Genomic DNA, 27,643 nt, shown 5'->3' on the forward strand with positions numbered 1-27,643 from the left:
ATCGGAGTTTGCGAAGCTCCGAGCGGATACGCCCTAGTAGATCGCGTATTAGGTTATACTAAGGCTTACTACGGTGTATAAAGAGATATATAGAGCGAGAAATAGTATATAAGTAGCGTGGCTATATAGTAGATAGAGCCCTCGTGGTTAATTTCGATTTCGTTTATTTGCCTACACCCCTAATTATTATTCGAGAATATTAGCCTAGTGCGTAATAGCTTCTCTTTAGGCCTATAGGGCGTGCGCTAGAAGACTATACGCTACCGCTAGTACTTAGCCCGCTATCCCGTTTAGGCGTTTGGCTCTACTACTCTAACGCTATACGCGGGGATGGCGTACCCGTTAGCCACGGCGCGTATAGCCTATAGACCGTATAGAAGTGTTATCGTAGCCTACCTAGTAAGAAGGAAGATAATAAGCGGTGCTTCTACCTAGCTTTTACCGAGTAAGCCTATACGGCTATCCGGACTTATAGTATAGCCAGCCCTACGGCTTACGCGGCACCTATATAATAACTATTACTAGGCGCCGGGGTGGACTTAGGCGCACCTATTATAGCGCGTATCTAAGCGGGCTATGCGCCGGCATCGGCGAGGGCTATAAAGGCGTTAAATACGGCTCCGCGGTCGACTACGAGGGGTACGGCTAGATTAGTATTAGTTATTAACCTTTTAATAACGTTTTCTACCTCCGCTATAGCGACTAGCGGCACGATAAGGAGCGGAGGCGTATACTATCTTATCTTACGTAGCCTTAAGCTCGAGTCTAGCACGACCCCGTAAACGTTAAAAACGTGTTACTTTCGTAGCTAATCTAAGCTATGCCCTAGAGCGTTAACTAGCTATCTAGTACTATTCGACGATATTCCTCTTATAATTTCTAATATATATCCTAAGGGATAGACTTAGCTCCTTTCTCTTATCTATTATTTAAAGAAGCCACCGTCTATGCAAGATTATAAATCGATTTAAACCTATAGTACTAGTATTACTTAATAATAGCGTCGTCTTTGCTTCCATCCTCGAGCTTTAGAAACTCTATCTTTTATAATATATCTATAACGGTGCGCCTATAGTGTTTTCCGAAACGCTCGTTATCGTAAGGCTCGTAACCCCGAATTAAGTAGTAGTAGACGGATCCGATTATAAACTACTCGGTGCGAGGTCTAAGGGTATCGAATATACTATAGTTAGTATCTACTTTTAGTCCTAGTATCCTCGCGTACGGCGCCGTGCTAACGTCGACTTCTTTACCTACTCGCGTAGTATTATTAAAATCGCTTAACTTTAGGTAGTCCTTAGAGTCGAGAAGTAGATTCGAGGGCCGTATATCTCCGTAGGCGAGTCTAAGGGACTTTAGCCATACTACGGCATCCGATAGCTTAGCTATCTACCTAATAATAAGATAGGGAGGTTCTTTAGCCGTAACGTTCGCGACTCGTTAGGTGTCCGGGTCTCGGACCTACTTTAACTACAGCCGTGCTTTAAGGGTGCCTCCCGGAAGAAGTTAAACGAAATTTAAATCTAGGAGCCGGAGAAAACTACGGACGATATTAGGGCACGGTAAGTACTACTTAAGTAGGTCGAAAACTAAGTACTCGTTTTTTATACCTGCGTCTTAAGCGGTAATAGAGCGCTTAAGAGTAATCGTATCGGTAACTTTATAGACGTAGCCTACCCCGCCCTAGCCGAGGAGTTAGCATCTAGGTAGTAGGGTTAATATTTTTATCGTAGGGTATCGTTTATTATTCGCTGTTAACTAGAGGACGCGGCGCGACGCGGTACGACGCGGTATAGCTTTACGACTAGGGGCGAGGCTAGGATAATATAATACGAGTTACGTAAAAATAATCGACTAATAATAGGCCGCGTAGCGCGATATAGACCTCTTATATATTATTAATCGACTACTACTTAGGCTGTCTTAACCTATTTACCGTTCTCGTCTTTAGCCTACGTACTTATAGCAATATAATCGTCGTATAGCTTCCTCTTAGTAGTAGTCCCTATATTCTACTTAGGCTCGAATTTTCCGTAGTTATCTTCGTATAGAATTTAAATGCCTCGCGATTCGACCTTATTACTATATCTTATCCTCGTCCTCGCCATTAGCTGCCGATATATATTAAGATATTATAATATAGTTTAGCGCGCGGGTATTATTCTTAGAAGGGGTCGTTATCCGCTTGCGTAACGCTTAAGTAATAAAGTACGCGTTCTAATAGAGAACGGTTAGCTGCGTTAAATAAAAGTCTAACGTAGTAATACTTACCTTTAAGAAAATACCTTATTAAGGCGACTAAGTCCTTTTAATATCTACTATACTAGTTTAGGGTCGACCTTTAGTAGAACGATAGTTTAGAGGAGTAGAAGAAGATAGCGGCTATAGTAATATATAGCTAATATACCTACTTCCTAAGCTAGGCCTTAGCTTAGTATCTCGAGCGGGGTAGTACTAGTATCGTTTATCTACTATATTAGCTATATATCGGTAGCGGTAGAGGTACGAATTAGGTAGACGGCTCTAATTACGCGTTTACTCTTACGGCTTTCTACGTCTCCCTTCGTTTTCTAGTAGTAGATATATAAGTATATTAGGTAGCACTACGATGCTCCGCTTATACTACTATAGTACGATAACGTACTCTATTAGGACTAGTAATATATTCTTCCTATATATATATACTCGGGTATACCTAATCGGTGACTCGCTTTTCTTATAGATTATAATATAGCTGCCCGTACCTTTAATAGTTACATCTTATATTAACGGAAGAGAAGTATCGACTCTATAACCTTTCCCTAATAAGGACGTATCTAAAATGCATAAGCTTCCTTTCTAGCGAAATTTTATAGATTGCTTACCGTATAATAGTATAGTGCGTTTCGTTTACGCGCTATATAATTACGTTATATCTTAACTAGCGTATTATCGTTAGTATCGTCGTTAGTGCTATAGTATAAGAAAGTATCTAAGTCTAGTTTAGAAACTAAAAGCTTTACGAGACGCCCATTATTTAATATATATAGGGGGGATTAGTTAGAGTGACTATAGTCGATTAGATAGTAGATTACCCGTATCTCGGGCGTATAGACGTAGCTAGCGTAAGGCGGGGGTTAACGTTTCTCTTACCGACGCTATCTAACTAATCGCTCTCGGTATTTCTAAAAGAACGACGGGCTGCGATATTAATACTATAGAATAGAGCCATCGGCGGGAGACTTATTAACGAAGATAAATAAGTATATAACTATAATATTTTATTAGTAGTAAGTACTTAAAAGCCTTTATTTATAGTATTATCTAGTCTTCCCCGAAGGTCTGCTATCCCGCCAGCGTAGTTTTATAGTTAAGGCAAGAGGCGGCTTCTAGCTATATAGTAACCTACCTCCTTTTAGAGATAGAAGGCGGATTTCTACCGGGCGGTAAGCCGCCTTTACCCGTATAAGTTAAGAGGCAGGTTCTTATATACTAGCGACCTATTAATGTACGCTACCTAGGCTCCCTCGCCTCCGTAGCGCCCCGCTAAGCTCCGGTTAGACACCCTCTCGCTAAAAGAAAGGTTGTAAAAAGCGGCGGGCGGTATACTATATTCCCGGTAGCCGGCCGGTCTATTAAGCACGGAAGCTAGTAGCTAGAAATAGTAATTCTAGCGATACGACTAGAGGCCGCGCACGCACTTCGTACTAGGTAGAGGACGGAATACTAGCTTCCAGCCTATTAACGAGGTAGTTGGCTAGGCCGAAAGCTGGCCTCTAGCGCTTCCGTATAACCCAACCTCCCTACCGATCTCGAAAATTAAAAGTAGGGTTAATAAAGTTCCGGATGCCTCTCTTCTACTCTTTAGCGATCTAGTGGCCGATCGGCTGTTTATATCGAAAAGATCGGCCACTTTTTACCTGCTCTATCTATCTCACAGCTATATACTCTTATAAAGCGGGCTCTATATTGACCTATAGCTATATAACGTATTATCTCTACTAACGTGTAATCGTACGATTCTACTTATCTTAGTAATTTCGCGAGGGGCCCTCTTCGGTAAATAACACGGCTACTAAAGAAAAGTAGGAAGCCTAGACGAATAGAATGGGCTCCCGTAGCGCTAATAACTCACCGCTACTCCTCTCGCTTCACCCCTACGCTATTAGCAGCGGGGGCCTCGACGCTACTACCTGGGCGCTAATATAGAGATAGAGCCCCCAACTATTAAAAACAGGAATACCGCCTTCCGTCCTAAGCGCTGCGTATAGGTGGCAGTGTCCTGGCATCCGCCCGGCAGGAAGCTGGCATTTGTCTGGCAGAAATCTGGAATTTGCCGCCTAAATGACTGGATCCGGATTTAGTGCATCCAGCCCCCTTAATTCACCTGATGCGTCCTTCTACCAGCCGGGATGCCGGTTAAAAGGTTAAGGCAAAAGTGTGGTGAACGATCGTGATAACCAACTACACCACCATCGCAATGCCAAGACTTGAGTATCTCATCTTTTGATGATAGATTAGTTGGGCTTTGTGTATATGTAGCTCTAAAAAGTTAGATTTATGAGCTGGGCTGCGCTTTTGCGATAAAAGTGATGGTAGTGGCGATGGTAGACGTCGGTTGGGTAGGAAGTATTGAGATTCAAACTCGTGGTTCTTTTCGCCGCCGTTTACGCTGTTACATAGTCAACATCCGCGGGAGGGCTAAGTGAAGCACCGCGGTTGGACTATCCGACTAGGTACTGCTGACAAAGGGAAGGACGTCGGGTAAACACCCAGGATGATCGGTCGAAGGAACCACACGTCGTGGCAGGCGAGACGAGAGACAAGAGACAGACAACAGGGAGGTCAAAGAGACGACGAAGGAAATTGATAGTTGGTTGTTGTCGTTGCTATGCCGCCTAAAGAAAACGCCTTTATATCATGCCTCGCTCAGACCGGTGGTTGGGGCCTCAGAACTCAGGCAGGACCACCATTTCCGCTTCCTGAGTGTAGGGACCTCACCATGCATGATATCACCCGATCCTCCACTACCACACTACGTGAGTGAGGACGAGTGTAGCCGAGGTTAAAGCGACGAAGGCGGAAGTGATACAGCGCAAGCTGGGGCGGCGAATGGGAACGGATGCGGCGGCCACGGAATTGCTGCGGCTATAACACGAGGAGTCGTTGTAGTCGGAAGTTAGCATGTAGTTGTGTTGACCACCAGTCCGCGCCATCGCGAGAACGCGAACCCACGTGATGCAAGACAGCCAATCATCCTTAGTTTGAAGACTACAGATGCTCAGGCCCCAGCACCGGTCTCGAAGATATGCAAGGTACGAGCTCAAGCTAGGATCAGGTGTCCATCCACACTGACCCCAGATTTGGAGAGAACTCATGTACTAGACTACTCCATCTCACGTCCGTCCTACTTACTGTACCCATGTGCGTATTGGACCCCCAGAATGTTCCAAATAACAGCGTTGCAGCAGAGAACACTGCCCGCGTCACTGGTACACGAAAGTTGAGACACTGAAACACATAATGAGAAACCAATCGTCATGGATCACATTCCTCCCTAAAGGAGGGCGCTATCATATACCAGCCACCCATTGCCGTTTTGCTCTTCTTCTCATCCCATCCTTCCCCTGCCATCTCGAAAAGAGAGAGACTGTCTCATACAATCCAAGACAGCGTTCTCATTGCCTTCGAATCCATACCTGAATGTTCCGTTTGAATTGTTGCAGCAGTAGCAGTAGCGGTAGCGGGAGCAGCATCAGCCGCACCCCTTACAACTCGCTCTTGCCCTCATCCTTCTTACCGAACAGCTTCAGAATGTTTGTCCTGCTGGTCAGGTCGTCCACCTTCTCCGGCGCCAAGCCGCCCTTCTTCAGCATACCCTCGAGACGACCAATCTCCTTCTCCGCATACTCCTCATTGGCCGCAATCTTCTCGAAGACCTTCGTGTAGTAATCCTTGTACTTGCCCTGTGCCGACGCGGCAACCTCCTTCGCCTTCTCAGCACCATCGGCCCACTTGCCGTAGAACTGCTCGACGACCTCATTGAGCGCCTCGACGGTGCCGCCGAGCGCGTCAAGACCGCCGCCGATGGCGCGGTGCGTGCCAGCCTTCTCGTTGAGGAAGGTGATGAAGGCGGCCTCGGAGCGGCCGCCGCCGTACTCGATGGGCGCCGAGTTGCCCTTGGGGAAGAACTTGATGGTAGGGTACGACTTGACGCCCTGCTCTTGGGCCGTGGCCTTCGCGTTGGGCGCCTCGGCATCGACCTTTGCGATGACGACGTCCGGCTCGAGCTTGAAATCCTGCGCGAGCGTCTCGTAGATGGGCGCGAGGCTCTTGCAGTCTGTGAGCATCAACAGGAGTTAGCAATTGACTCTCTTCTCGTCGAGAAAAACGGACAGGAAAATAAAAAAAGGGGGGAAAGGCTGCGAGAGAAATGGAGAACTGTAAACGGGGTAGGGTACTTACGACCACACCACGGCGCCGTAAACGCCACCAACACATCCTTCTCACTCCCCACCACCTCCCCAAACGACTTGTCATCCAACATCACGACCTCACTCGGCGCCTTCGCCTTGCTCTTCGCCTTGACGCCGCTCTTCTCCGCCACGAACGCCTGCAAGCTCTCCAAGTCCCTCCCGCCCTTGTAATCCTCGGGCTTGTCGCTCTTCCCGTCGAACCACTTCAGCGTCGGGAACCCGCTGACGCCGAACCTCTGTCCCAGGGACCGGTGCGCGTCGGCGTCGACCTTGGCGATGGTGACCTTCTTGTCGGCGGCCCACGCGTAAGAGGCGCCGAGCTCTTCGTACACCGGCGCCAGGTTCTTGCAGTGTCCGCACCACGGAGCGAAGAATTCGACGAGGGCCGGCTTGCCCGACTGCAGGACGATGTCGTCGAAGTTATCCGGCGTGAGGTCGGCGACGGTGGCCGCCGCGGCGCCCAGCAGCGCGAGGCCGCTGAGGAGCGTGGAGACGAGGCGGACCATGGTGGGTGGTTGGTTTCGGTCGTGTCGTCTCAATCAGGTGAGGGGATGGCTTGCGGGTTGATCAATGAACGGGATGGATTGTTTGAAGAGTCGGCTTGAAATAGAAATCAAGGGTTTGGTAGGCGGCGTCAAACCTGAGGGAGACGTCGGTGACAGGTATGTAGCTTCGTCCAGGCACGGCGCGGCTCCGGTCGGACTTTGGTTGGTCCGGCCACGTTTCGTTCCCAAAGAGGAAATCAGCTCTCCAGCGGGCGCTTATCAATCATCCGTGGAATGTCGCTGCCACGACTCTCACTAAGCAAGCGATGCAGGCATTCAAGTTCCGTGTGTTCAATTAAATCGCGTCAGCTTCGATTTCAAAGCTGGCTCCATAGTCTAGGTCTCGTCCAATCCAACAATCAACCAAAAGCTTGCTCAAGCTAACCCTTCATCAACCAAAATAAATGGCATGCGTGTGCGAATCAAATCCCAAATCCAGGTATACGAATGAATCGAATCAAGGTGCCGCCTTCCCACAGTTCGTGCAGACCGAGATACGGGTCTTGCCCGAGTCCTTTGTGTTGAACTTCCTGCACCCACACTTCTTGCATTCCGTCCCCTCTCCTGCCCCTTCCACACTGCTTTCCTCGCTGCTCAACCTACTCACGTAGCTGACCGATTTGGCCAACGTTGGTGATGGCTGTAATCTAGAGTGCTCCAGCTGGCTGCGCCAAGCGTCCTTGTTGTAGTACGCGAATGACTTATCGCCGTGGAGCCACATCGGGTTGTCACTGCTCGACGGTAATTGCGGCTGCGACTGAGATGCCAGAGCCCCTCCTGATGTCTTCGGTCTTGGCGGGGAGTCCGATACGTTGATTGACGGGGTGCTGTCTCTCGTCCGATGCGGTAATGGAGGCATGTCGGGAAGCTGCGCCTTTGATGATTTAGCTGATGAGACCATGGAAAATTTGCTCGGAGATCCACTACGGTCACCCTTTCCTGCTTTCCCGCTTTTGATGCTACTCGAGCCTGAGATATCCTGTCGCCACGACAAGATGCGGTCCGTGCCCGTCGTTGCTGTTGTAGCCGTCGAATCGCGCCGCTTGCTGCTTGCCCGTGTTTTGGTGGAATTGCTTCGCCGCACTCCAGATCCCGCTGTTCTCCGTGAAAATACCGACGATGTATCCCAGTTGTCCGGCACGTTCTTACGCTTGCTGTGTGCACAGTCTTGGCGGAACACTTTGATGTTACCCTGGTAGTCGGCTGTTACGATGATTTGTCCGTCGGGATGCGCTGAGCGTGCCATGTAAGCGGGCGTGCCCTCGGCCTTCTTTACGCTCATGGGAGTCCCCTGCAGACTACCAGCCTCGGACGCTTGTTTTGATGATCGGGATTCGGTCCTGCTCACGAGCGTGACCGGCGGCGGGTTGCAAAGGTCGTACACAGGATCCTCGGAATTGCTGAGCAATTGACGCGTCTTTGTCGGGGCGAGGATCGCGCATGTCGTTATGGCGTTGTGCGCGTCGAACATCTCAACCGGTCGTTGGCTCCTGTTTTCGCCGTCGCCTGGTCCAGTTGACCAGATGTAAGCTCTGCGATCTTCGCTTCCACAGATGACATATGTAGCATCGTCACTGAAACTCGCTCGTATCTGGCTGTAGTTGTTCTCCTGGCCTCGAAACTTGATCTCAAGACCCTTGTCACGGAAGCTGTACAGCCGAATTCGCGAATCGTTACTCGAGATCAGCAGCTTAATGTCGCCAAGAGTCGCCCCAGCGCCGACGTGCATGGCCTGAATCCCTGTGATTTTGCTGCCTTTGGCATTTTTGCCGCGTGATGACTTTACATGGATTTGGGTCTGATACTTGAGGCCTTCCGTATCGTAGAACATACAGAGCCCGCTGAGCGTCCCCGCGATCGCAGTTTTACCATCTGGCGTAAAGGCAACGGCGGTAATCATCTCCGGCAACTGATTCCAGAACGCGACAGTCTTGTCGGGGATGCTCCAGAGACGCAGCTTGCTGTCGAGGGACCCCGCCAAAAAGAAGCGGTCATCCTTCGGGTGGAACTGGATGGATGGGACGAAGTCGGCGTGCTTGAAGGTGCAGAGACACTCGGAACGGCTGATGTGCCACAGGCGTACGGTCTTATCCATGGACGAGGACAGAAGGAAGTTGTTCTACCGATGTCAGATTCCGCCCCGTGATGCCTGCTGACGCCCACCTACCTTGCTCCAGCTCAGGTCCAGAATGGTGGACTCGTGGCCGATATATTCCCGATAGGGTTTGTTCTGGAACACGGGTGCATTCACATGCAGTGCTTCCCCGTCCTTCTGCGTTCCCGCCTCGGAGATCTCGTGTGCGGTCCGCTCGTCTGGGTTCGAGATGACAGCCCACACGCGGAGGACTCCATCTTGGCCTCCGGCGGCCAGGTACTTGCCGTCTTTGCTGAACTCCAGAGCCCAAACGGGCCGCTCGTTGACGTTGCTCGTCCTCGGGGGTGCGGTCGTGTTGTTCCTCACACTGGCGCCGGAGCTTGACGGCGGTCGCTCAGCATCTTGAGCGGGCGGTTGATTGGTGCGCAGTTGTTGAGCCAAGAAGGTGCGGTCGAACTCGCGCTCCTTCTTGAACTTGGAGCGGATCTTGATGTAGCCCGGTGGCTGGGGGTGGCGCGGCTGGTAGCCGATGCTACTGTCGATGGGTTGGGAGAAGAGTTCGGCGTCCATGCCTTCGGGTCTGGTGTCGCTCGCGGCATCATCGGGGAAGGAATCGTCCTCGTGCTTCTTTTTATTTCCAATGATGCGGCTCAGAAACGAGACTCCCTTCCTGTTTAAAATAGGGTGTCAGCATGGCCTCAGCCCTGCGCTTACGTCTGACACAACTAGCGGGGGACGCCGCAGTACAAGCCACGCCAAGACGTCTCTACAGGCGCGGAGAATATACGTATTGAGGAATTGAGCGAGGACGACTAGTGCGCGGGGTGGACGGTGCTGGAGGGCTCGGCTCACTTCTTCGACGGGGCCAGCGAGACGGCATCGCTGCGGTTCGCGTCCCTGACCGGCTTGGGGCCTTGCGAGCCGTCGCCGGCGAAGGGGCGCGCGGTGGACGAGGCATCATCGGCCGTGGGGCGGAGCTTCTGGAGCACGTCTTGCGAGGTCTGGGTGCGCTTGAAGATTTGCTGGTCGTGTGGCAGAGTGTCAGCTGCGCTGTCGCGTGCAGATCTCAATTGCCCGGGGACAGAAGCTTGCGCGCACCTGCGATAGGGGGTCGATTGGCGCTCGGTCAACTTCGCCGTTATTATTATTATTGCCGCTGGCTTCGGAGGTGGGTTGGCCATTGCTGGCGCTGGCATTGGAGGCACCCGACGGCGCGGATGTTGCGGCTACGCGCTGCGGCTTCGTCGGGGACGTCTTGCCGCTCGACTTGGATCGCACTGCGCTCGATTCCCCGCGGTCAGCCTTCAATGCTCACTCCCCACCTCGGCGGGAACGGGGTCTGCCTCGTACCTGACACGGGCGTCACGCAGCGCTCCTCGTCGCTCACGTCGTGCGGCGAAGGCGATGGCTCGTTCGAGGCGGGCGACGCGCTCAGCGGCACCGAGTCGCGGCTATGCGGGTCTGTAACGCGAATCTTGGGCAGTGCGTCGTGCATGGTGGTGTTGGCCTGTGTCCTGGGTCTACCGAAGGGTGGATGCGACGCTCGAGCTCAGGCCTGCGACCTCCAGGCTCATAATGGGTGTTTCAGGGTGGCGAGAGCCGTTGCTGCCTGCGCTGCGTGGCCGTGGGCATATCCTGCAGTGCGGGACTGGTGATTGCGAGTGGTTGGTGTCTAATACGATGCAAATGAGCGCAATTCCACGTTACATTGCAGCCGGTGTTTGGCTGGCTGGAACCGGCACAAACAGGTGTGACATCAGCGGCGGCCACGCCCACGAGAGCCTGCGCTGGTCTGCTCTAGCCGCTCCACCATTCGCTCGTCTCGCAGAAACACCTCGGTCCACCTCGCACCGCCCCAACACCAACACCCTCCTCGCACAGCCCCCCCCACTCCTCGCATGCGATGGCTGCCTGGCTGCGCCCTTGCGACTCGCTTCGGCCCCGTCTCCCAAGACCGTCTGAACTGTCTCTGAATCCCTTCGCTTGCTCATTAATCGGGTGTCACAAGTGCACGATTGTTTCCGATCACTTGCGTCAATTGTGTGGTATCTACGTTATTTCGGCGATCGACCGCTCGAACCATTATCCTAAATGAAGCAAACTCCAATCATTCCCGTCCTGCTGCTTTCCATAAACGCCATAGTGTGTCCTCCCGAATGTCGTGAATAAAGTGAGATGAATGCATGCGCTGCCATGCGCATGCCCGGCTCTAGTGCCCCCAATGCTACCCGCGTCCTGCCGGCCAAGAAGTAAATGCGAACAGCAAAAGCGGAGAAGAAGAACCCGTATAAAGATACAAGGATATAGAGCAACAACAAAAGAAGCGTCAAGCGACACGTTTAGAAGTCCTCGTCGAAGGCGAAGTCACCGGACACGGTGGCCGGCGCGCCGGTCGTGGTCTCGGGCTTCTTGTTGGACTTCTCCATGACGCCCGCCTTCTGGTAGTCACCAACACGCTTCTCGAAGAAGTTGGTCTTGCCGTTAAGCGAGATGTTCTCCATGAAATCGAAGGGGTTGGTGGCGTTGTAGTACTTCTTGTTGCCGAGCGCCACCAGAAGGCGGTCCGCGACGAACTCGATGTACTGGCACATGAGCGTAGCGTTCATCCCAAGGAGAGCGACGGGCAGCGCATCCGTGAGGAACTCCTTCTCGATGTCGACAGCCTCAATGATGATCCTCTCGACCGCCTCGGGCGCAGGCTTCGACTTGATGTGCGAGAACAGTAGGCAAGCGAAGTCGGTGTGCATGCCCTCATCACGGGAGATGAGCTCGTTGGAGAAGGTGAGACCGGGCATGAGACCGCGCTTCTTGAGCCAGAAGATGGAGGCGAAAGAGCCGCTGAAGAAGATACCCTCAACAGCTGCGAAGGCAATCAAACGCGACGCGAAGGTCGAGTTCTTGTCGCAGATCCAGCGCAGAGCCCAATCGGCCTTCCTCTTGATGCAGGGAACTATGACGCGTTAGTGACCCATGCTCCATATTCTTGTGTGGGGTATATCATACTGTTGTCGATGGCATTGAACAGGTAAGAACGCTGCCTGGGCTCGCTGATGTACGTGTCGATGAGGAGCGAGTAGGTCTCAGAGTGGATGTTCTCCATCATGATCTGGAAGCCGTAGAAGCAGCGAGCCTCGGGAATCTGGACCTCGGAGCTGAAGCGCTCGACGAGGTTCTCGTTCACGATGCCATCCGACGCGGCGAAGAAGGCGAGGACGTGCGAGATGAAGAAGCGTTCGTCGTCGTTGAGGCGCTTGTTCCAATCGTGAAGGTCCTTGGAGAGGTCAATCTCCTCAGCGGTCCAGAAAGAAGCCTCGGCCTTCTTGTACATCTGCCAGATCTGCGGAGTTGTCAATGACTAGAAAACACCACTTTACGCGTGACGCATCTTGACGCGTCGGGTATGTACGGACCTCGTGGTACTTGATGGGGAAGAGCACGAAGCGGTGGGGGTTTTCCTGGAGCAGAGGCTCGTGGGCCTCCTCCTTCCTGATTGTGGGCGCGGTCGAGGGATGCTTGACTTCTTCTTCTAGATCGTCCTCGAGGTCGGGGATGCCCTTGACGGGGCGGGCGACATTGTCATCGTCCCACTCGCCGGAGAAGTCCAGCTTCTTGGCGGGCGAGTCATTCATGCTGAAATCGGCAATGGCAGAGGCAGCCTGTGGCGCGTTGTTAGCTCGAAGCACTTGGGATCAGACTCTGACGCGCTTGATGGCGGCAGTGGCGATGGGACTGACCATCTTGGAGGGGGTAGCCTGGGCGGACATGGCGAATGCTCTGCAGAGGAACGATCGGGAAGAGAGGCAGCAGAGATTTGGCACGTGGAGGCAAAAGATGCAGTAGTGAGGATGTGCTGGTGTGGGTTGCAGACAAAGCGCGCGCCGCGGCTTTTGAATGCTTTCGCGCCAAGGGACGCGCTAGCCGTCATCGACGCGACGCGATGCCCACAACACACGCGCTCACCATCCACACACGCTCAACGTGACCACAACCTGCCCCAAGCCCGGTCCTGCGCTGGGACCACCGCGTTTTCCCTCCACAGAGCGCAAGCGTTCCGCGCGATATCGGGTCTCGGCCGCCGCAACCCTTGCAATGGCTTGGGAAAAGCCTGCGCGGTGGAGCTCTTCGCCGACAATCCCTTCCAGCTCCTACCCTGATCCGGCCATTCCTGTCTCCATCGTCCCGAGCTTCACCTGTCCGACGGCGGAGCTCTCTGTCAGCTCTGACAACAACCTTACGTGACCATCCCACCTTCCCACTCGGATGCTGCGCTGCCGCGCTTCGAGAACGCTTTAGTCCCGCCTACGTCCTCGGAGACTGCACCTTGTCCGATCCGGTCACCACAGCCAAGCCGTATTCGTTGGGTCCGAGTGCATCAGACGCGTCTCGACGCGTCTTCCAGCGGCTATCGACTGCCCACACTGCTGATCTTTGGTCCACCATGGTACCACACTTTTCATTAGCCCATTCACATGCAACACCACGCTGTATAAGTCGTCTGTCCTCACCAGACGCGTCAATAATGTCACCATCGAATAATATCACATCACAGTAAACCCTCAAGAATGCATGTCTGCCATTGGTCCGCAATGCTCCCAGCTTCCCATTCCAGAAAGCTTAACTGATATGCAGCAAAAAAAAAAAAAAAAGGCTTGGATTTGACATCGTCATGTTCTCACGTTAGCCGTCACATTTCATTGCTTCATTGACCAGAAGAACAAAGGGAGAAGGGGGAGGAAAAATCCAAGCTGGCTGTCATGCTAGTACAGTAACCCATCGTCAGACATTGGCAAGAAAAATTTGACGTCTGCAAACTCCATCGTCCGCTACTCTCATGATGATCACGACAGGCCAACAGAGTCGACACTTGCCATCACGAATGTGGAGACAAGCGCCACATCGCCATGGCAGCAAGCATGAGCTTCTGCTCGACTACTCGCCCTCTGCCCCACGATTACGAGACGAACGCGCCGCCAGCCAGCAATCCATTGACCGCCTATGGCGCCACCAAGTCCCCACAGATGCTCGTCAAAGAAGCCACTTCTTGACATGTTGTCTATTCGCATACCGCCGACACTCTCACTATACTTATAAGGAGGATTTCGGCCCCGCTTGCATCGAGAATGGAGGAATGTTGTGGGCGTTGCATTCCGTTGGCCAAGTCCCGAATGATGATGGTTGACAAATTGCGCATACTTGCAGAGGCGATGGTATAACTGAGACGGTCTGCTTTGTCGGCAATGTTGCCGCTAAACAGGCATTGAAGCACGCTGCGATCTGTACCAGCGTACTTCATGTGGAGTTTGAGGCAGCCAAAACCGACCTCGGCACGTCTAGGATGATTATTTGGCTGTCATGCAGCATGCATTGGACTGCTGGACGGGAACATCTTCGGGCATTGTCACAAAGTTTTCCCTGCGAGGACAATGTCAATTACACTGATGCGATATCATTGATCACAACATATCTACAGGCACTCATACCTTAAGACGCCGCCACCTCTCCCCCAGGATATCTCGCAGCGCGTCAACTGCAACAAACCACGTACAAGCATAGAAGAGAAACGTCTCTCGCACAAAACCCCTCACCACGTAATCACCGCCTTGACAGTGTGACCTGAGTGCATCTCCTCCACGGCCCTCTCCCACTCATCCGCCTTATAAAACTTCACCAACTTCTCCACGGGAAACTTGCCCGCTCTATACCACTCGATCATCTGCGGCACGTACTTCGCCGGCACGACGTCGCCTTCAACCGCACCAATATACTGCTTACCGGAGACCATGAACGGGAAAATCTGGATATCCAGCTTCGCGTCGAAGGGGGTGGAGCCGACCTGGATGAGCTTCCCCTTGAGGCGGGTGAAGTCCATGGCACGTTCGATCAGGGGCAGGAAGCCGGTGGTGTCGACGGTGACAGACGTGCCGTAGCCGTCGGTGACGTCCTGCACGGCGGATACGATGTCGAACAGGTCGGCGAGCTTGGACGTGTCGATGAAATGGGTGGCACCGAGCTGGCGCGCGATGGATTCGCGGTCGCTCATCTTGTCGATGCCGATGATTGTTTTGCAGCCGCGGAGCTTGGCAGCCTGTTCGTTGCTCACACACATCTTCAGTGACTCGCTTCCACTGGCTTGGAAAGTGTTGGGGGACGAGGAGAGGGGAGTGGAAGTTGTCTGCTTTTTCTTACCATGATGGCGCTCAGCCCGACGCCGCCAAGTCCTAGCACTGCAACCGTGTCTTGCGGTCCGGCCTGCGCGACGTTGACGATGGTTCCGCTGCCGGTCTGTATGCCGCAGCCCAGCGGCGAGAAGAGTCTCAGTTCCTCGTCGTCCCTCACGAGCCCTCTGACGTTGACGACCGACGTCGCTTTGACAATCGTCCGGCTGGCGAAGCTGGATTGGCCGAAGAAGCTGCCCTGGAGATCTGGAGTTGACGGAGAAGAGGAGGGAGAGGCGGAAGACGTCGACGAGTCGGATGAGTGCGACGACGATGATGAATGGAAGCAAGGGCAGCCGCCGAAATTGAGTTCGCCGAAACGCACGCAGTGAGCCGGGTGGCCGGCCTGGCAGATCTGGCAGCTGTCGCAGAAGGTGAAGGAGAGGAGAACGGGGTCGCCGGCCGCGGCGACGGAGACGTTCTTGCCGATTTTCTCGATGTACCCAGCTCCTATTTAATTTTCTTCGGCGTCAGCTCTGCAACTCAGTTTTTCTCCCGCACAACCCAGTATACATATGTCAAGCCCGCACCCGGCAGTCATCTCCACGAGAGATAGGGGGGGAGAAAAGAGGAGTGAAACATACCTTCGTGTCCTTTCACCGAGGGGTACATGACGCCCGGTCCCTCTTTCAATCCTCCGAACAAGATGTCTGTGTGGCAGATGCCCGACGCGACAATGCGCACCAGCAGCTCGTCGTCGCCCACGTCCCGCACTTTCACGTCTTCAATCTTCCAGCCGCCGTCATTCAAGGGCGCCCGCGAGACGATGGCTCGTGCTGTAGTCATGTTTGACGAGTTTCGTGTTCTCGAAAAAAAATAGAAGGATTTCCTTGTGCTTAAGGGTCAATGAAATGGTCGAAGCAGAGTTGAGAAATGGAAAAAAAGAAGCTGAAATCTGCGTCAATTACAGAAAGAATCCCGAGCTGTAACGCGGAATGGCATGTCTTTATAGCAGATACCCCGGATCCGAGAAATGGTACCAGAATACCACCAGCGCGGGGCCCCATTTGGAAGGACCGAGTGGCGGGGGATCTGCAGCGGGGCTTAATCGGTCCCATCCGAGCTCCTGGGACTGAGTGACACAACCGTGCAGCCAGTCAGGAAGAAGCCCATGGCAGTTATTAACCGTTAGCGTATCGCCCGTTCAGGCAGGCAGGAGAGCAGAGGGCGACACCTTCTCGCTATCCCTGCATCTTCGCGCTTGATGCCAGAAGAAACAACTGGTGAAGGCAATTGATGACAACATTTCCTTGCTCCACAACGACCCCCCTGAACGAGTTTCTTTGCTGATCTTCGGCAATTGCGTGCGTTGTTATTGGCTTGGCACAGGCCCAGACTTTGCCTTGCGCAACTACCGCACATCAGCCGGGAAGGACCGAGGGTAATGGCAGTCGGCTGGCGAACGCGGGTCGGGAACAGGCTTGCAGCCCGCATACTACCCGTGGTCCAGTGCCGGGTAGGTGGGAATGAGAAAGGAGCAGAGATGAAGTAGTAGTTTGACTGCTTCCGTTGTCTGATAAAGTATGGTTTTGACTACTATGGTTAATGCTTAATTGGGACACTGGGCACTTTGCCGCCAGTCCCACGTCACCTCGATTTTCTCTTTTTTTTTGCCGGTTTGTATAGAAGTGTGTCGGCGCGCATCTCTGCGGGTGGGATGGGATTGAGTGTCACATGCGCTCCCTGACGGATAGGGAATTTGGTATTCTAAATTTTTTGGTCATCTTTGTCTGACGCAAAAATACAGTGAGTTGCAAAAGCAGGTAGCACTTCTCCAGCATGTCCAGTCAGGAACGTTTCAAACTGCTCGCATAGTCGTAAACTGACTACGTCTGACTGCTTCGATGTAATTCTGCATCGATTCTGGCTTCAACTACCTATCTACGTCGGGAGCGAATTACCCTCCGCGGGACATGGAGGCGGTTCAAGTTGTTCTAAAATTCACTATGGCGATTGGCACAAGTTGATTCAGGCAAAGGTACGGGTACCCGCACAGACTTGTGGTGCATTGCACTGGGTACTCTACTAACCCCAGCAATTTCCAGACCTTTCTGTTCAATCCCCCGCCCATGAATAATCCGATTCCAAGAAGCAAACCTTTTGCTTTCAATCCACCAATCCCTTCCATGTAGCTGTGTGTCCGTTGACTCTTCTTCCACCTTCTCGTCCGACCTCTCCGCATAAGCCCCTTCACTTCCCCCCAATCTGCTGCTGCTGCCCATCTCCCTGCAACGTAGCACCCTTCTTCTGCTGGTCCTTCTCGCCACCACCACCACCCCCTCCTCCACCCACCTCCACCTCCACCTCACCCATCGCCCCACCCCCACCCTCACCATCCCTCAAAAACACATCCCTAAACCCCCTCGCCCTCTCCCACACCTCCCCCCTCACCTCCCCCGCATCCTCCCCCTCCGGCCCCACCTCCACCTCCAACAGCTCAATCCTTGCCCACCACCTCCCCAACTCGATCGCGCACCGCTCCCTCTCCGCCTCCCTCTTCCTGCCCCCCGCCTCCCTCACGACCGCCTCCTCTTGCCCCACCGCCATCTCCGCTCGCGCCGCCACCGCGCCGTGCCCCGCGGCGCGCTCGTCCAGCACTTGCGCCTGCAGGAAGAGGTGCGATATCTGCGTGTGCAGGGCGCGTTCGGCGGAGCGGGCGCGCGCGGCGGAGGTGCGGGCGGAGAGGAGGAGGGGGCCGTGCGTGGTGAGGGTGTGGTGGGCGGCGTGGAGGGTGGTGTGGGCGGTGTGGGAGAGGGCGTTGAGGGTTGAGGCGGTTGGTGGGGCGGTTGGTGGGGCGGTTGGGGGTGTCGTGGGTTCGGGCGCGGGTGCGGGCTCGTTGTTGGGGTGGTGGTGGTCGTGGTGGTCGTCGTCTGTGGTGACGCCGCCGGGCGGGGTGGGTCGGGTCTTGTTGATCTTGGCTGGCCGGGGGGTTTCTTTGTCGGGCGTTGCTGCTGTCGAGGTGAGAGTGGGAGTGGGAGGGGCCTTGCGCTTGAGTGAGGCGGTGCTGGTAGAGGCAGTGGTGGGGGACTTGTTCATGGGAGACTTGGTGTTGTTGCTGTTGATGCTGTTGATGCTGTTGATGCTGGCTGATGGGCTGGATGGAAGAGGCGCGGGACTGGTGTGGGGGCTGTTGTCCTCGAGTTTGATCTTGATCTTGGCCTCTTGTTGTTGCTGACGCCGGGCAGGATGGAAGATTGGATTGCGATTGGAAGACTGTCGCGGCTGGTGCTGCTGCTGAGTACGGTGGCTACTGCTGGGAGCAGCCGGCGGACAAGTGGGCTGAAATGGAGTCAGCCTTGGATTTCAAGCTCACAGGTGGATACGATAGATGGGGCAAGGTGCTGGGTTACTTACTCGCTTGGGAGATTCAAGAGTGGCGAAGCCACGTGAGCGAGAAGGTGCGCGTATCGGCTGTCGGTTGGCTCCTCCAGTTTCGTGACCGGGTGAAGTGGTGCTCACTGTGCGCTACGAGAGTGAGCAATGAGAACGAGAACAGGTCGGTGGGGAAGCAGCTCACGCGCCTGGGGTCGCTCATGATGGGCGGAATGTCGAAGGCCAAGGAATCTTGCAGGTCGGGTGACGACGAGGCTGAAGTTTTGGGGTGGAGCAGACGCGACGAAGCGGGCGACGTCGGACGTGGGTTGGAGGAGGCTGAAGAGGTGGCAATGGTCGAGGGTGTGGGGGGAGGAGTTAAGTAGCCAGCCGTTCCCATCACGGTCACGGGTCGTTGACGCCGGCACTGCGCCTTTCACATGCATGCTTGTCCGCGTCTGACCATGACTGACAGCCAGGGCTCAAGATTGACTACCAAGCAGAGCTACGGAAATCATAGATTCTCACCAGTTGCCCCAGAATCTGCCGAGAGATGATCACAAAGGGTGCGGATCATCGTCCTGGGCAAGGCGTTGAAGGAGAGCCAGGGTAGGAGCAGTACCAGCTTGCAGCGCCTCATCGATACCTTCCTCGGGGTGATAGAGGGCGAACCTCACGTACACAATCCAGGCCCGCTTAAGCTTCTCGATCTCCTCTTGCAGGTGTTCAAGCTCCTCTGCCGTCGTGACGAATTCCCTCTCTTGGTCCTGGAGCTTCTTCTCGTGTTCGCCGAGCTCCTTCTCCACGTCGGTGAGCTTTTGCAGAGCTTCTTGCACCAAGTTGCGCGCCTCGTCAGCCATGCGCGAGGAATCGTGCACGAGGAAAGCGCCAGCATGCGCGCCCCGAAGCTCGTCATTCACCCGTGCCAGGTTCTCTCTCATGCATACCGCCTCGTCGTACTCCGCTTTCGTCTTCTTGATGGCATCCAAGCGCTGCTTCTTCTCCTCCGCCATCCTCGGCTTCATCTCGTGGAAGTTCTTGCATGCCTCCAGGTGCGTCTTGCGCATCTTCTCGAACTTGTCCCTCTTCGAGGTCCAGAACCAGGGATAGATGGTATCCGGCACCTGGGTCATCTTGACTGCGGTTGAGTTCACCTTGATGATGGCCGTCCTGATCTGCGGGTCTACGAAGTCGAACGCCTTTGTGTTATCAATCGCCTTTCCGTCATGTAGAACGAGAGCCGACTCACGAATGCTTCGGTCAAGAGCTCCTGCCTGGTCATGTCCATCTTTGCCAAGTATCTTTTGATGTCATCGCCCGGCGTTTCAAGGCTTCGTTTGTGCTGTGCGTACGTATTCTCATCGACCTGTACGAGCAAGAGTGTGCATCAGTCATGGCGTACTTTGGTTGAAGGTGAGGTTCGGGGGTTGGCCTACGCGAAGGTTGTTGAAGCGGCGCTTGATGTCCTTCAGGCACTTCTTCATGGCTTCAGTAGAAGGGTCGTTGAGTCTCGATATGGATGGGTCCGGCTCGCTGCGACGTGGTGTTTCTTGGTCAAGCGTTGTTTTCGGGGTGGCGAGGCATACCGGACGTGGACGGTGCCCCGACTGGTCTTGGTGAGGAGGGCGGAGGTGAAATGGAGTAAGAGGGTTGACCCGGTAGATATTTGTGTCTTGAAAAGTGGGCGCGTGCGCTCATGTGCAAGACGGGTGTTACTTTCAAGATATTCCGTGTCGGCGACTAGCGTGATGTCCACCAAGTGACGCCAACGTCTGTCACCTCACCAGAGAGGCATCATCATCACTCACCAATGTGCAATGATGCTTTGAGGACCTTCTATCGAATTCAATCTGGCTACTATACGCAACCGTCAGTGGCCCAAACCATGTTCTGGATACCACCGCAACCCTGCACGCATGTTCTACCAAGGGCAACACAATGCCAGTCCTTTATCGCCGATTTTCGACTACCCAATCTAGATAATTCAAATGTGATCCGACCAATCTGCCTCAGTTCTCCGTCAGCTTATGCAGATGTGGTATTCGCATCAAGAACGCCGGAGAACCATATCGGCCAGCCGGTCGATGTCACTCCCTCTTCCTATTCTACCTGACGGTTCTTGCTTGAACCTTCCACCTGACCGCTTTCTTCCCTCTTCACATCCACCGCCACCTTATCTTTCACTGCCGAAGATGCCTCCAGAGGACTGCACTTCTCTTGAGCCTTGTTGTTCGAGCTGGCGCGGCCTTCCTCCATCTTCCGATCGGCCAATTCCATGCCCTGCTGTTCCTGGTCCGACGGAACCACCACAACACCATCACTGTCACGAGTTTTAGACTCCACGCCCTCACTGCCAATGTCGTCCGTACCCGGAAGCTCCCCAGCTTCCTGCTCAACGACGACCTCGCGTATCGGCACTAACCTTCCCCCAAATTTCTCCACCACCCCCACCAACAGCTCTCTCGGATTTTCCCACTCCATGAAAATCCCAGCCACCTTGTTGATAGCCGCGTCCTTCCTCGCCTGTCCGACTTCTTTCTCAATAGCCGCCTTCTTCGTTCTCATCGGTCCAAGTTCCTCGTCAAGCTCAAGTTTCCGCTTTCGCAGTTGGCAGATCGCCAACAGCGCCTCATCATGTTCCTTCTGCATGTCTTCGATGCGGCGGGTGGTGTCGCGGAGACGGATGTCGAGGAGCTGGATGGTGCGCTGGTCGGCTTTCTTGGAGTCGGCGATGGAGGTTTTGAGGGTGGCGAGGGAGGAGGAGGTGACGGCGGTGGCGGTTGTGTCGGGCTGTGGGAGAGGTTTGGGGCCGCTTTCGCTGGTGCTTTTGTTGCTACTATCGCTGCTGTTGCTGTTGGCTGCCGTGCTCCCCCTGGCTGTTTGTTTAGTTTTTGCCATGCTGTGGTGAGTTTGAGCGGGTGCTCGATCCAGGGCTTTCGTTGGTGGGAAGTGAGGCCTATCGGAAGCCGCTGGTCTGATGCCCGTTTGCGCTGGGTCTTTGCTGTAGGTACAGGGTAGGAGTGAGAGATGGGAACCTAGCGGAGGGAGTCTCCAGGTCGGATGTGTCACAGATATCTGCTGTGTTGCAACCTCACCGTCCAGCCCACGGTAGGCGATAGCTTTGTGAGATCGAACTGACAGCCTGAGGGTGTATGTCAAGGTCGTCGAGCTCAGATGCGGGTTGTGATAGATATGACAAGCAAAGAAGTGTAGATACGTTGGGCCACGGCTGCCATATTCACGCTGTCGGACGGACGTTTGTGGCAATGCAGGTCCCTAAAGAGTAGGCGCGTCCTGCTAGGATCTCTACAGCACAAAATGATGATGGGGAGCATCAATGGACAGCATTATATCAAGACAACCCCACAGCCAGCGCCTCCCGGTACATCAAACGGAGAAGAGAGGCCAAATGAGTGAGAAACGGATACCTGAAGACTGGCTCATCAGAGGGAATGACTGCTGTCGGCACATTGAAATTCCCTCACCGCCGAAGTAGCCCGGCATTCGCGTCTAGCAAACGGAGGACATGGGCTTTACATGCGCATCAAAGAACAGCCATATGACCAGGCTGTTTACCACTGAGGACAGCTCTTTAGCAGCGCGAAAGAATACAAGTGCCCAGTCTGCCTTTGAAGTACGCGTACAATCTCTTGGCCACCTTGTTCGCCTGACACTACGTGCAAGGTACGCGACGCAGAGGGCTGTGCCTCTAGTGCCCGCAGGTCCACTGATGCTCGAGGCATCGTCGTGCAGACCGACCCAGGTAGGCGGGAAAGCGAAGTGTTCGGATTGTCTAACTAGCGAGAGTGAAGATGCAACGTGACGTGCTCGGTGCCTCACAATCCAGATACTGCATGATGCCGATCGCGACACAGGCCAGGTGTTTGATTCAGCATCAACAAGAATGGGGCGCAGGTAGACAAGGCGAAACAGAAGGGGACGGTGGGGGCTGCGCCTCCGGAAGGCGAGTCTCATTGGAGCCAAGCGGATCGGACAAGAACAGAGAGTTACACGCAGTGGGCTGTGTAGCTGCGAGGTGGTGCTGGACGGCCAAGTGCCGAAACGGCCCCGGTGGTTTCGACTGCGCCGCCGGGCAGAAGCCTATCACAGGCCGATCAGCCCTGACCGGTGTGCCCCAGGCTCGACCCGCCTGCACCTCGCCCGGCTGCAGCGAGCACCTCGTCGACGAGGCTGAGGACGCACTTCAGCTTAAGATGGCCCGCCTCGCCACTGCGGACGCGCAATATCCTCGCATCCACAGCGATTCCGCGGCGCTCCCGCCGCTTGGTCCGGCGTCTATTAATATCTCCCGGCGCAATGGCAGAGCGCCCTCTGCCAAGCCTCGCCGATTCTGTGGTGACGGGCAATCGCCTGCGCCTGCAACGCTCCACGCGTCGCCAGCCAAGTCACTGCGACAAGCCCATGGCCAAGCCCAAGTATCAGAGGGATGCCGACCGCAGGCACCGCCAGTAAGTGCGACCAATAATCACCCTCGCTCCGCCAGACGCTCGGCCGCCAGACGCTCGGCCGCCTGACACCCACCCGCAGTCCCAGCCATGAGGTCAAAGTAGAGTTAAGGCCCAACACCCAGCATGAGGTCATGGCCATCTTGGCCCAGCTCCTCGGCACCATCGCCCGCCTGCAGCGCCGCCGCCTGAGACGCGACACCGCGCGCGAGACGCCGGCCGCACCGCTGCTGCTTCAACCACCGCCTGCAGACCGCGTGCTGGACCGGTGGCAGCGGCGCCAGCGGCGCCTGGAGGCTGACGCTGCAACCTGGTTCTCCGTCTTCCCCGGGAGCGTGCGGCCGGTGAGCACGACCTGGCCGTGGACGATCAAGCCGGCGCTGGCGGTGCTCTGGGGCGTGTGCTGGCAGTTCTACGAGCCGCCGCCACCGTCGCCGCTTTCTGGCAGCTTCGATGCGGCTGACGGCGACGGGCGCGCCCGGGTGCGGGCTGCGAGCGTGCTGAAGGGGCTGGAGTGGTGGCAAGCTCCAGACGCCCGGGCAGGAGCGTGTGAGTTGGCCGTTCCATTCGTCGTTTTGGGTGCCTGAGGCTTCCGGGGCTGCCGGCCGGCGCTTTGGCACTGGCTGCGCCAACGCTGCCAGGCCAGCGCGCGCTGTGCTGGCAGCCCGGACACTCGCGCGGGGGCGGTGCTTGCTGAGCTTGCTGACGATGAAACTTGGCAGATCTGCAGTTCGGCCGGGACGCGGTTGCGACGGCTTTGGGGGGCGCGAGGGGGCAGCAGCTGCAGGCTGGAGACGGCGCTGCGGGCGGAGCGGAAGCGCCGGCCTTGGAATTCAGGAATCCAAATCTGCGCGCCCCCGCTGCCGCTCAGCCACAGCTCCGACGCAATCCTCGCAATCGACGCGCCCAAGGCTCCAACGCTGGTGAGTCATCCACGGGCCTGAGTGGCCCGCTGCGCTGAGCTTGTTTCTGACTCCGACCGTGCAGATCCGCGGCCGCCGACCGCCGCCGGCCATTTATATGCCAACGCGTTGTCGCCCAACGCGTCGCCCTGCGAAGCTCAAGCCTGCGAGTGGCCTTACGAATCAGCCTCAGGCATTGCCACCTTCGTGCCCACTTCCCACCACCTCTCGCTGCACGCCCGCACCACAACCACTTCGCTCCACGATCCCTTCGACTGGTTTTCCCACCATCAGGATCCCTCCCAGCTGACCCCGAGCCTGCCCGTTCCCGAGCTGCGCATCGAGGATTCATCTCTGCCGACCGCGCTGCAGCCTGCGCCTGTGCATGCGCCTGCATCGCCCGCCAACGACTATATATCGAGCCGGACCCTCTCGCCACGCCGCGCCGCCCTCTCATCCCCGTCTCTTTACGTTTCCCCCATGGACGCTGCCGTTGCCCACGTCCCGCAGGTGATGCCCGATTTTTGCAAGGCTTCTGGCCCCGTCAGTCCTGTCTCCATGAACGAGGAAGCCGCCGCTCAAATGTCGCCCGCCGCAATCTCGACCGTCGCCAACCCCCGGAAGCGGAAGCTGTCCGACGTCTCCCTCGCTGCCCATCCTGTGCAGCCCGCCGCCAACCCTCAGCTTCCCATCCGTGAGTCCTCCGAGGAGCAGGACCGCTACGACGGCTACACGCCGCGTGGCAAGTATTCGCACAAACGCACCGAGGACCCGCCCCGAAATGCCGAGGGCAAGATGGTCTGCAACTTTTCCTCCGACTGTCACGGTGTCACCTTCGATCGAAAGTGCGAGTGGAGGTGAGTCTTGCCCTTCTTCTTCCCCACCCCGTCCCCCCCACCAGTATCAACCTGCCTCACGTGTGTTTTGAATGCAAAACCCCACGCTGACACTCCCTGCAGCAAGCACATGGACAAGCACGACCGTCCGTATGTCTGCCGCCACAAGGGCTGCGAGAAGCTCCAGGGCTTCACCTACTCTGGCGGCCTGCTGCGCCACGAGCGCGAGGTGCACAAGATGCACGGCGGCACCAAGAAGGCCCTGTTCTGCCCGCACCAGGACTGCAAGCGCAGCATGGGCCAGGGCTTCACTCGCAAAGAGAACCTGGCCGAGCACATCCGTCGCGTCCATCGCCGTGCCAGCGGTTCCGACGCCGCCCCCTCCCCCACCGCTCAGCCGGGCGGCCAGTCGAAGCCCGAGGACGAAGGCGCTAGCGAAGCTGGCCTCAGCCCCGATGCCGAGGCCGATGAAGTTTACGGTGGTGCCGTCGGCGAGAGGCGTGTCGGCCCATCGCCGAGTAAGAAGAGGAGGATGTCTGGCACGGATGGTGGGGGCAGTGTCGGTGGGGGCGGTGGTGAGACTGACGAGGATGACCTGAGAGAGGAGATCAGGCGACTTCGTCGCGAGAATGAGGAGAAGGACGACCGGCTCAAGAAGCTGGAAGCAGCAGTGGAAGCCCTCAGTAGAGGGCAGGCCGCTCCCATGGTTTGATTGTTGTTCTTTTCCACCTTTCCCCGTTTCTTGTTTCACTTTTCGGTGTTCTGCGTTCGACATCATCTGGGATTGGGTATTGTTTCACTGGGCGAGGAAATCACGGCACCTAAGATTGCATAGCACGGCGTTGTTCGGATGAGCCAATGGACTGGTCAATCTTCCGATGGAATTTTTCAGCACGCAGGAAGGAGGAATTTGCGTTTCCACTATACTTTCTCCGTATTACACAAGTTCACTTGAACTTTTCTTTCTCTCTCCCCTCTTGTACGATGGTCATGGCTTTTCCCTCTTTTCCTTCACCCCTTCTCACGACCATCATGATATGAAAACTGGAATTGGCCTATCTGATGCTAGATCGCTCCTCTGTCACCTAGACTGCTGTATCAAATTTAAATTCATCTCAAACCATTGTTCCGCATCTGCCTGTCGATCATCCGAGCATACGCAGGCCTTGGTCTCAAACAAAAGAAATAAACACCCCATCAAGCCATCATCCCCATTCCACGTACATCCCATCAGACCAGTTGTCATCCCACCTCTCATGCCAAAGCCTCGTACGGCCTCAGGCCACAGAACGTGTGTCGCCGAGAAGAGAAACGAAGCCCCCCGCCCTAAAACGGGGCGCCATCTCCTGATAATCGGTATAAGCCGGGGCAAGGTGGGCGGTGCGGGGCGAGGGCATGATGACCCCACCACCAATCACTGGCCAAAAATAAAGAGTAGAGGACACACAGCTCCAGACCTTTTTCTTTTTTTGTTTTTGCGTGGTCGCCATATGTCACGATCCCCTCGCTGCCAGGCGCAGCTGATGCTACCCGAGAACGAAGCCGAGGCTGATCTCATGGGATGTCCTCGCTCTAGGTCTATGGTACATATTGTTGTTGCCTACAGCAATAATGTGCACGGGGTACATATGTGTGTGCTGGAGAAGGGGGGAGGCTGGGCTAGGCGCGCGCGGTGCTGGTGCCGGTGCAGTGGAGTCCAGTAGTGCCACACCATCGACCACGCATCAACCACCACCACCACCGCCGCCGCCGCCCGGCTTTGCTGTTCCTTCCAAGCCAAGCGTGGCGACGAAAGAGTACATAAATGACTCATGCGTACCGTGGCTAATAGCGAACGAACTGCCTACGTGCAGGCTGCGCATCGCCACACCACGTACCGTCCGTACCAGAGACCGACCCGAGCAGAGACCACACACACACACATGAAGTAAATGGACTAGGCCGGGAACAATGATGAAATGGATGCCTGCGTGGCCCCCGCGCGCAGCGGCGGCTCTAAGCCCGAAGCGGCAGGCGGATTGCACTCGGGCCCCAGCTATCGCAACCCGCGCATGTGATCGCGCGTTGCTAGCGCGTTTTGAATATCCCTGCTTTTTGGCCCCCGGAGGCCCTGCCAGCTGGCCAATGACGGCTGCGAGGTGATGGCTGGGTATTTGATTTGCCGCTTTGTGTTGTGCAACCCGCTTTGTCTCTCTTCTTGTTGTCTGATGTGTATGTGACACGCATGCGCTAGGGCGTCTGCGGAACCAGACGACGCAAGAAATAGTGGCTGAGGCGAGTGATGAGAGGTGCGGTGCAGCTGATTATGAATCCATCTTGCCGCACCGGACCGGGGCGGCTCTCTCCCTCCGTCTCCGCAACGGCCGGCTGGCCTCGCGGCCTCGCGGCCTCGCGGCATCATCTTGCTCGTTGTTCCCTCGCCGCAGCAGCCAGCGGCAGGGAGGGCGGGCGGAGCAAAGGATGATGACGATGATGACGATGATGCGATTTCTTTTCCCCCTCCCGTCGTCGGAAGACCAGCCGAGACGCTGCTTGATGACGAATTGTTTGCGACAATAGATGTGATTTGGATTTATTCTCACCATCCGCTTGGCCGGGACGGCCAATCGGAATCGAAATGCGCAGGGGAAGAGTAATTAAGGACGTCTGTATGGGGGCAATGGTCGCTGGGGGGCGAACAAAGGCTCGACAAGGCAACAAGGACTTCTATTTTAGCCACCCATCAATTGTTTTTCCAGCCTTGCGTGCATGCGTACGGCGATCGTTCCCAGGGTCGTGGAGTGGGGGTGGAAGGGTGGAGATTTGTTGGCTGACGCA

At 55.3% G+C, this 27,643-nt stretch overlaps 7 protein-coding genes across 7 annotated transcripts; 1 reads left to right on the forward strand and 6 right to left on the reverse strand.

Annotated features, from left to right (window-relative positions):
* Positions 1-5,747: 5,747 nt before the first annotated feature.
* Positions 5,748-6,961, reverse strand: BKCO1_820008 (disulfide isomerase; the record flags this gene model as incomplete). Its single annotated transcript, XM_020279500.1, has 2 exons — positions 5,748-6,319; positions 6,445-6,961. 2 exons carry the CDS (start codon positions 6,959-6,961, stop codon positions 5,748-5,750), a joined length of 1,089 nt encoding a protein of 362 aa, XP_020125651.1.
* Positions 6,962-7,457: 496 nt separating this feature from the next.
* On the reverse strand, positions 7,458-10,590 carry BKCO1_820009 (wd repeat domain-containing protein; the record flags this gene model as incomplete). The annotated part of the gene is made up of 5 exons (XM_020279501.1): positions 7,458-9,119; positions 9,168-9,765; positions 9,948-10,117; positions 10,194-10,372; positions 10,446-10,590. The coding sequence occupies 5 exons, from the start codon at positions 10,588-10,590 to the stop codon at positions 7,458-7,460; spliced, it is 2,754 nt and encodes a 917-aa protein (XP_020125652.1).
* Positions 10,591-11,434: 844 nt separating this feature from the next.
* On the reverse strand, positions 11,435-12,859 carry BKCO1_8200010 (ribonucleotide reductase small subunit; the record flags this gene model as incomplete). The annotated part of the gene is made up of 4 exons (XM_020279486.1): positions 11,435-12,045; positions 12,099-12,432; positions 12,506-12,751; positions 12,830-12,859. The coding sequence occupies 4 exons, from the start codon at positions 12,857-12,859 to the stop codon at positions 11,435-11,437; spliced, it is 1,221 nt and encodes a 406-aa protein (XP_020125638.1).
* Positions 12,860-14,676: 1,817 nt separating this feature from the next.
* BKCO1_8200011 (alcohol dehydrogenase) lies at positions 14,677-16,096 on the reverse strand (the record flags this gene model as incomplete). Its single annotated transcript, XM_020279487.1, has 3 exons — positions 14,677-15,180; positions 15,282-15,760; positions 15,895-16,096. 3 exons carry the CDS (start codon positions 16,094-16,096, stop codon positions 14,677-14,679), a joined length of 1,185 nt encoding a protein of 394 aa, XP_020125643.1.
* Positions 16,097-17,500: 1,404 nt separating this feature from the next.
* BKCO1_8200012 (uncharacterized protein) lies at positions 17,501-18,845 on the reverse strand (the record flags this gene model as incomplete). The annotated part of the gene is made up of 3 exons (XM_020279488.1): positions 17,501-18,589; positions 18,665-18,775; positions 18,828-18,845. 3 exons carry the CDS (start codon positions 18,843-18,845, stop codon positions 17,501-17,503), a joined length of 1,218 nt encoding a protein of 405 aa, XP_020125641.1.
* Positions 18,846-19,179: 334 nt separating this feature from the next.
* Positions 19,180-21,520, reverse strand: BKCO1_8200013 (uncharacterized protein; the record flags this gene model as incomplete). Its single annotated transcript, XM_020279489.1, has 6 exons — positions 19,180-19,821; positions 19,872-19,988; positions 20,059-20,155; positions 20,209-20,362; positions 20,431-20,458; positions 20,732-21,520. The coding sequence occupies 6 exons, from the start codon at positions 21,518-21,520 to the stop codon at positions 19,180-19,182; spliced, it is 1,827 nt and encodes a 608-aa protein (XP_020125642.1).
* Positions 21,521-22,939: 1,419 nt separating this feature from the next.
* Positions 22,940-25,538, forward strand: BKCO1_8200014 (c2h2 transcription factor; the record flags this gene model as incomplete). The annotated part of the gene is made up of 5 exons (XM_020279490.1): positions 22,940-23,091; positions 23,171-23,637; positions 23,811-24,011; positions 24,076-24,847; positions 24,950-25,538. The coding sequence occupies 5 exons, from the start codon at positions 22,940-22,942 to the stop codon at positions 25,536-25,538; spliced, it is 2,181 nt and encodes a 726-aa protein (XP_020125639.1).
* Positions 25,539-27,643: the final 2,105 nt, after the last annotated feature.

The sequence above is a fragment of the Diplodia corticola genome, assembly GCF_001883845.1.
Source record: "Diplodia corticola strain CBS 112549 chromosome Unknown scaffold82, whole genome shotgun sequence".
NCBI lineage: Eukaryota > Fungi > Ascomycota > Dothideomycetes > Botryosphaeriales > Botryosphaeriaceae > Diplodia > Diplodia corticola.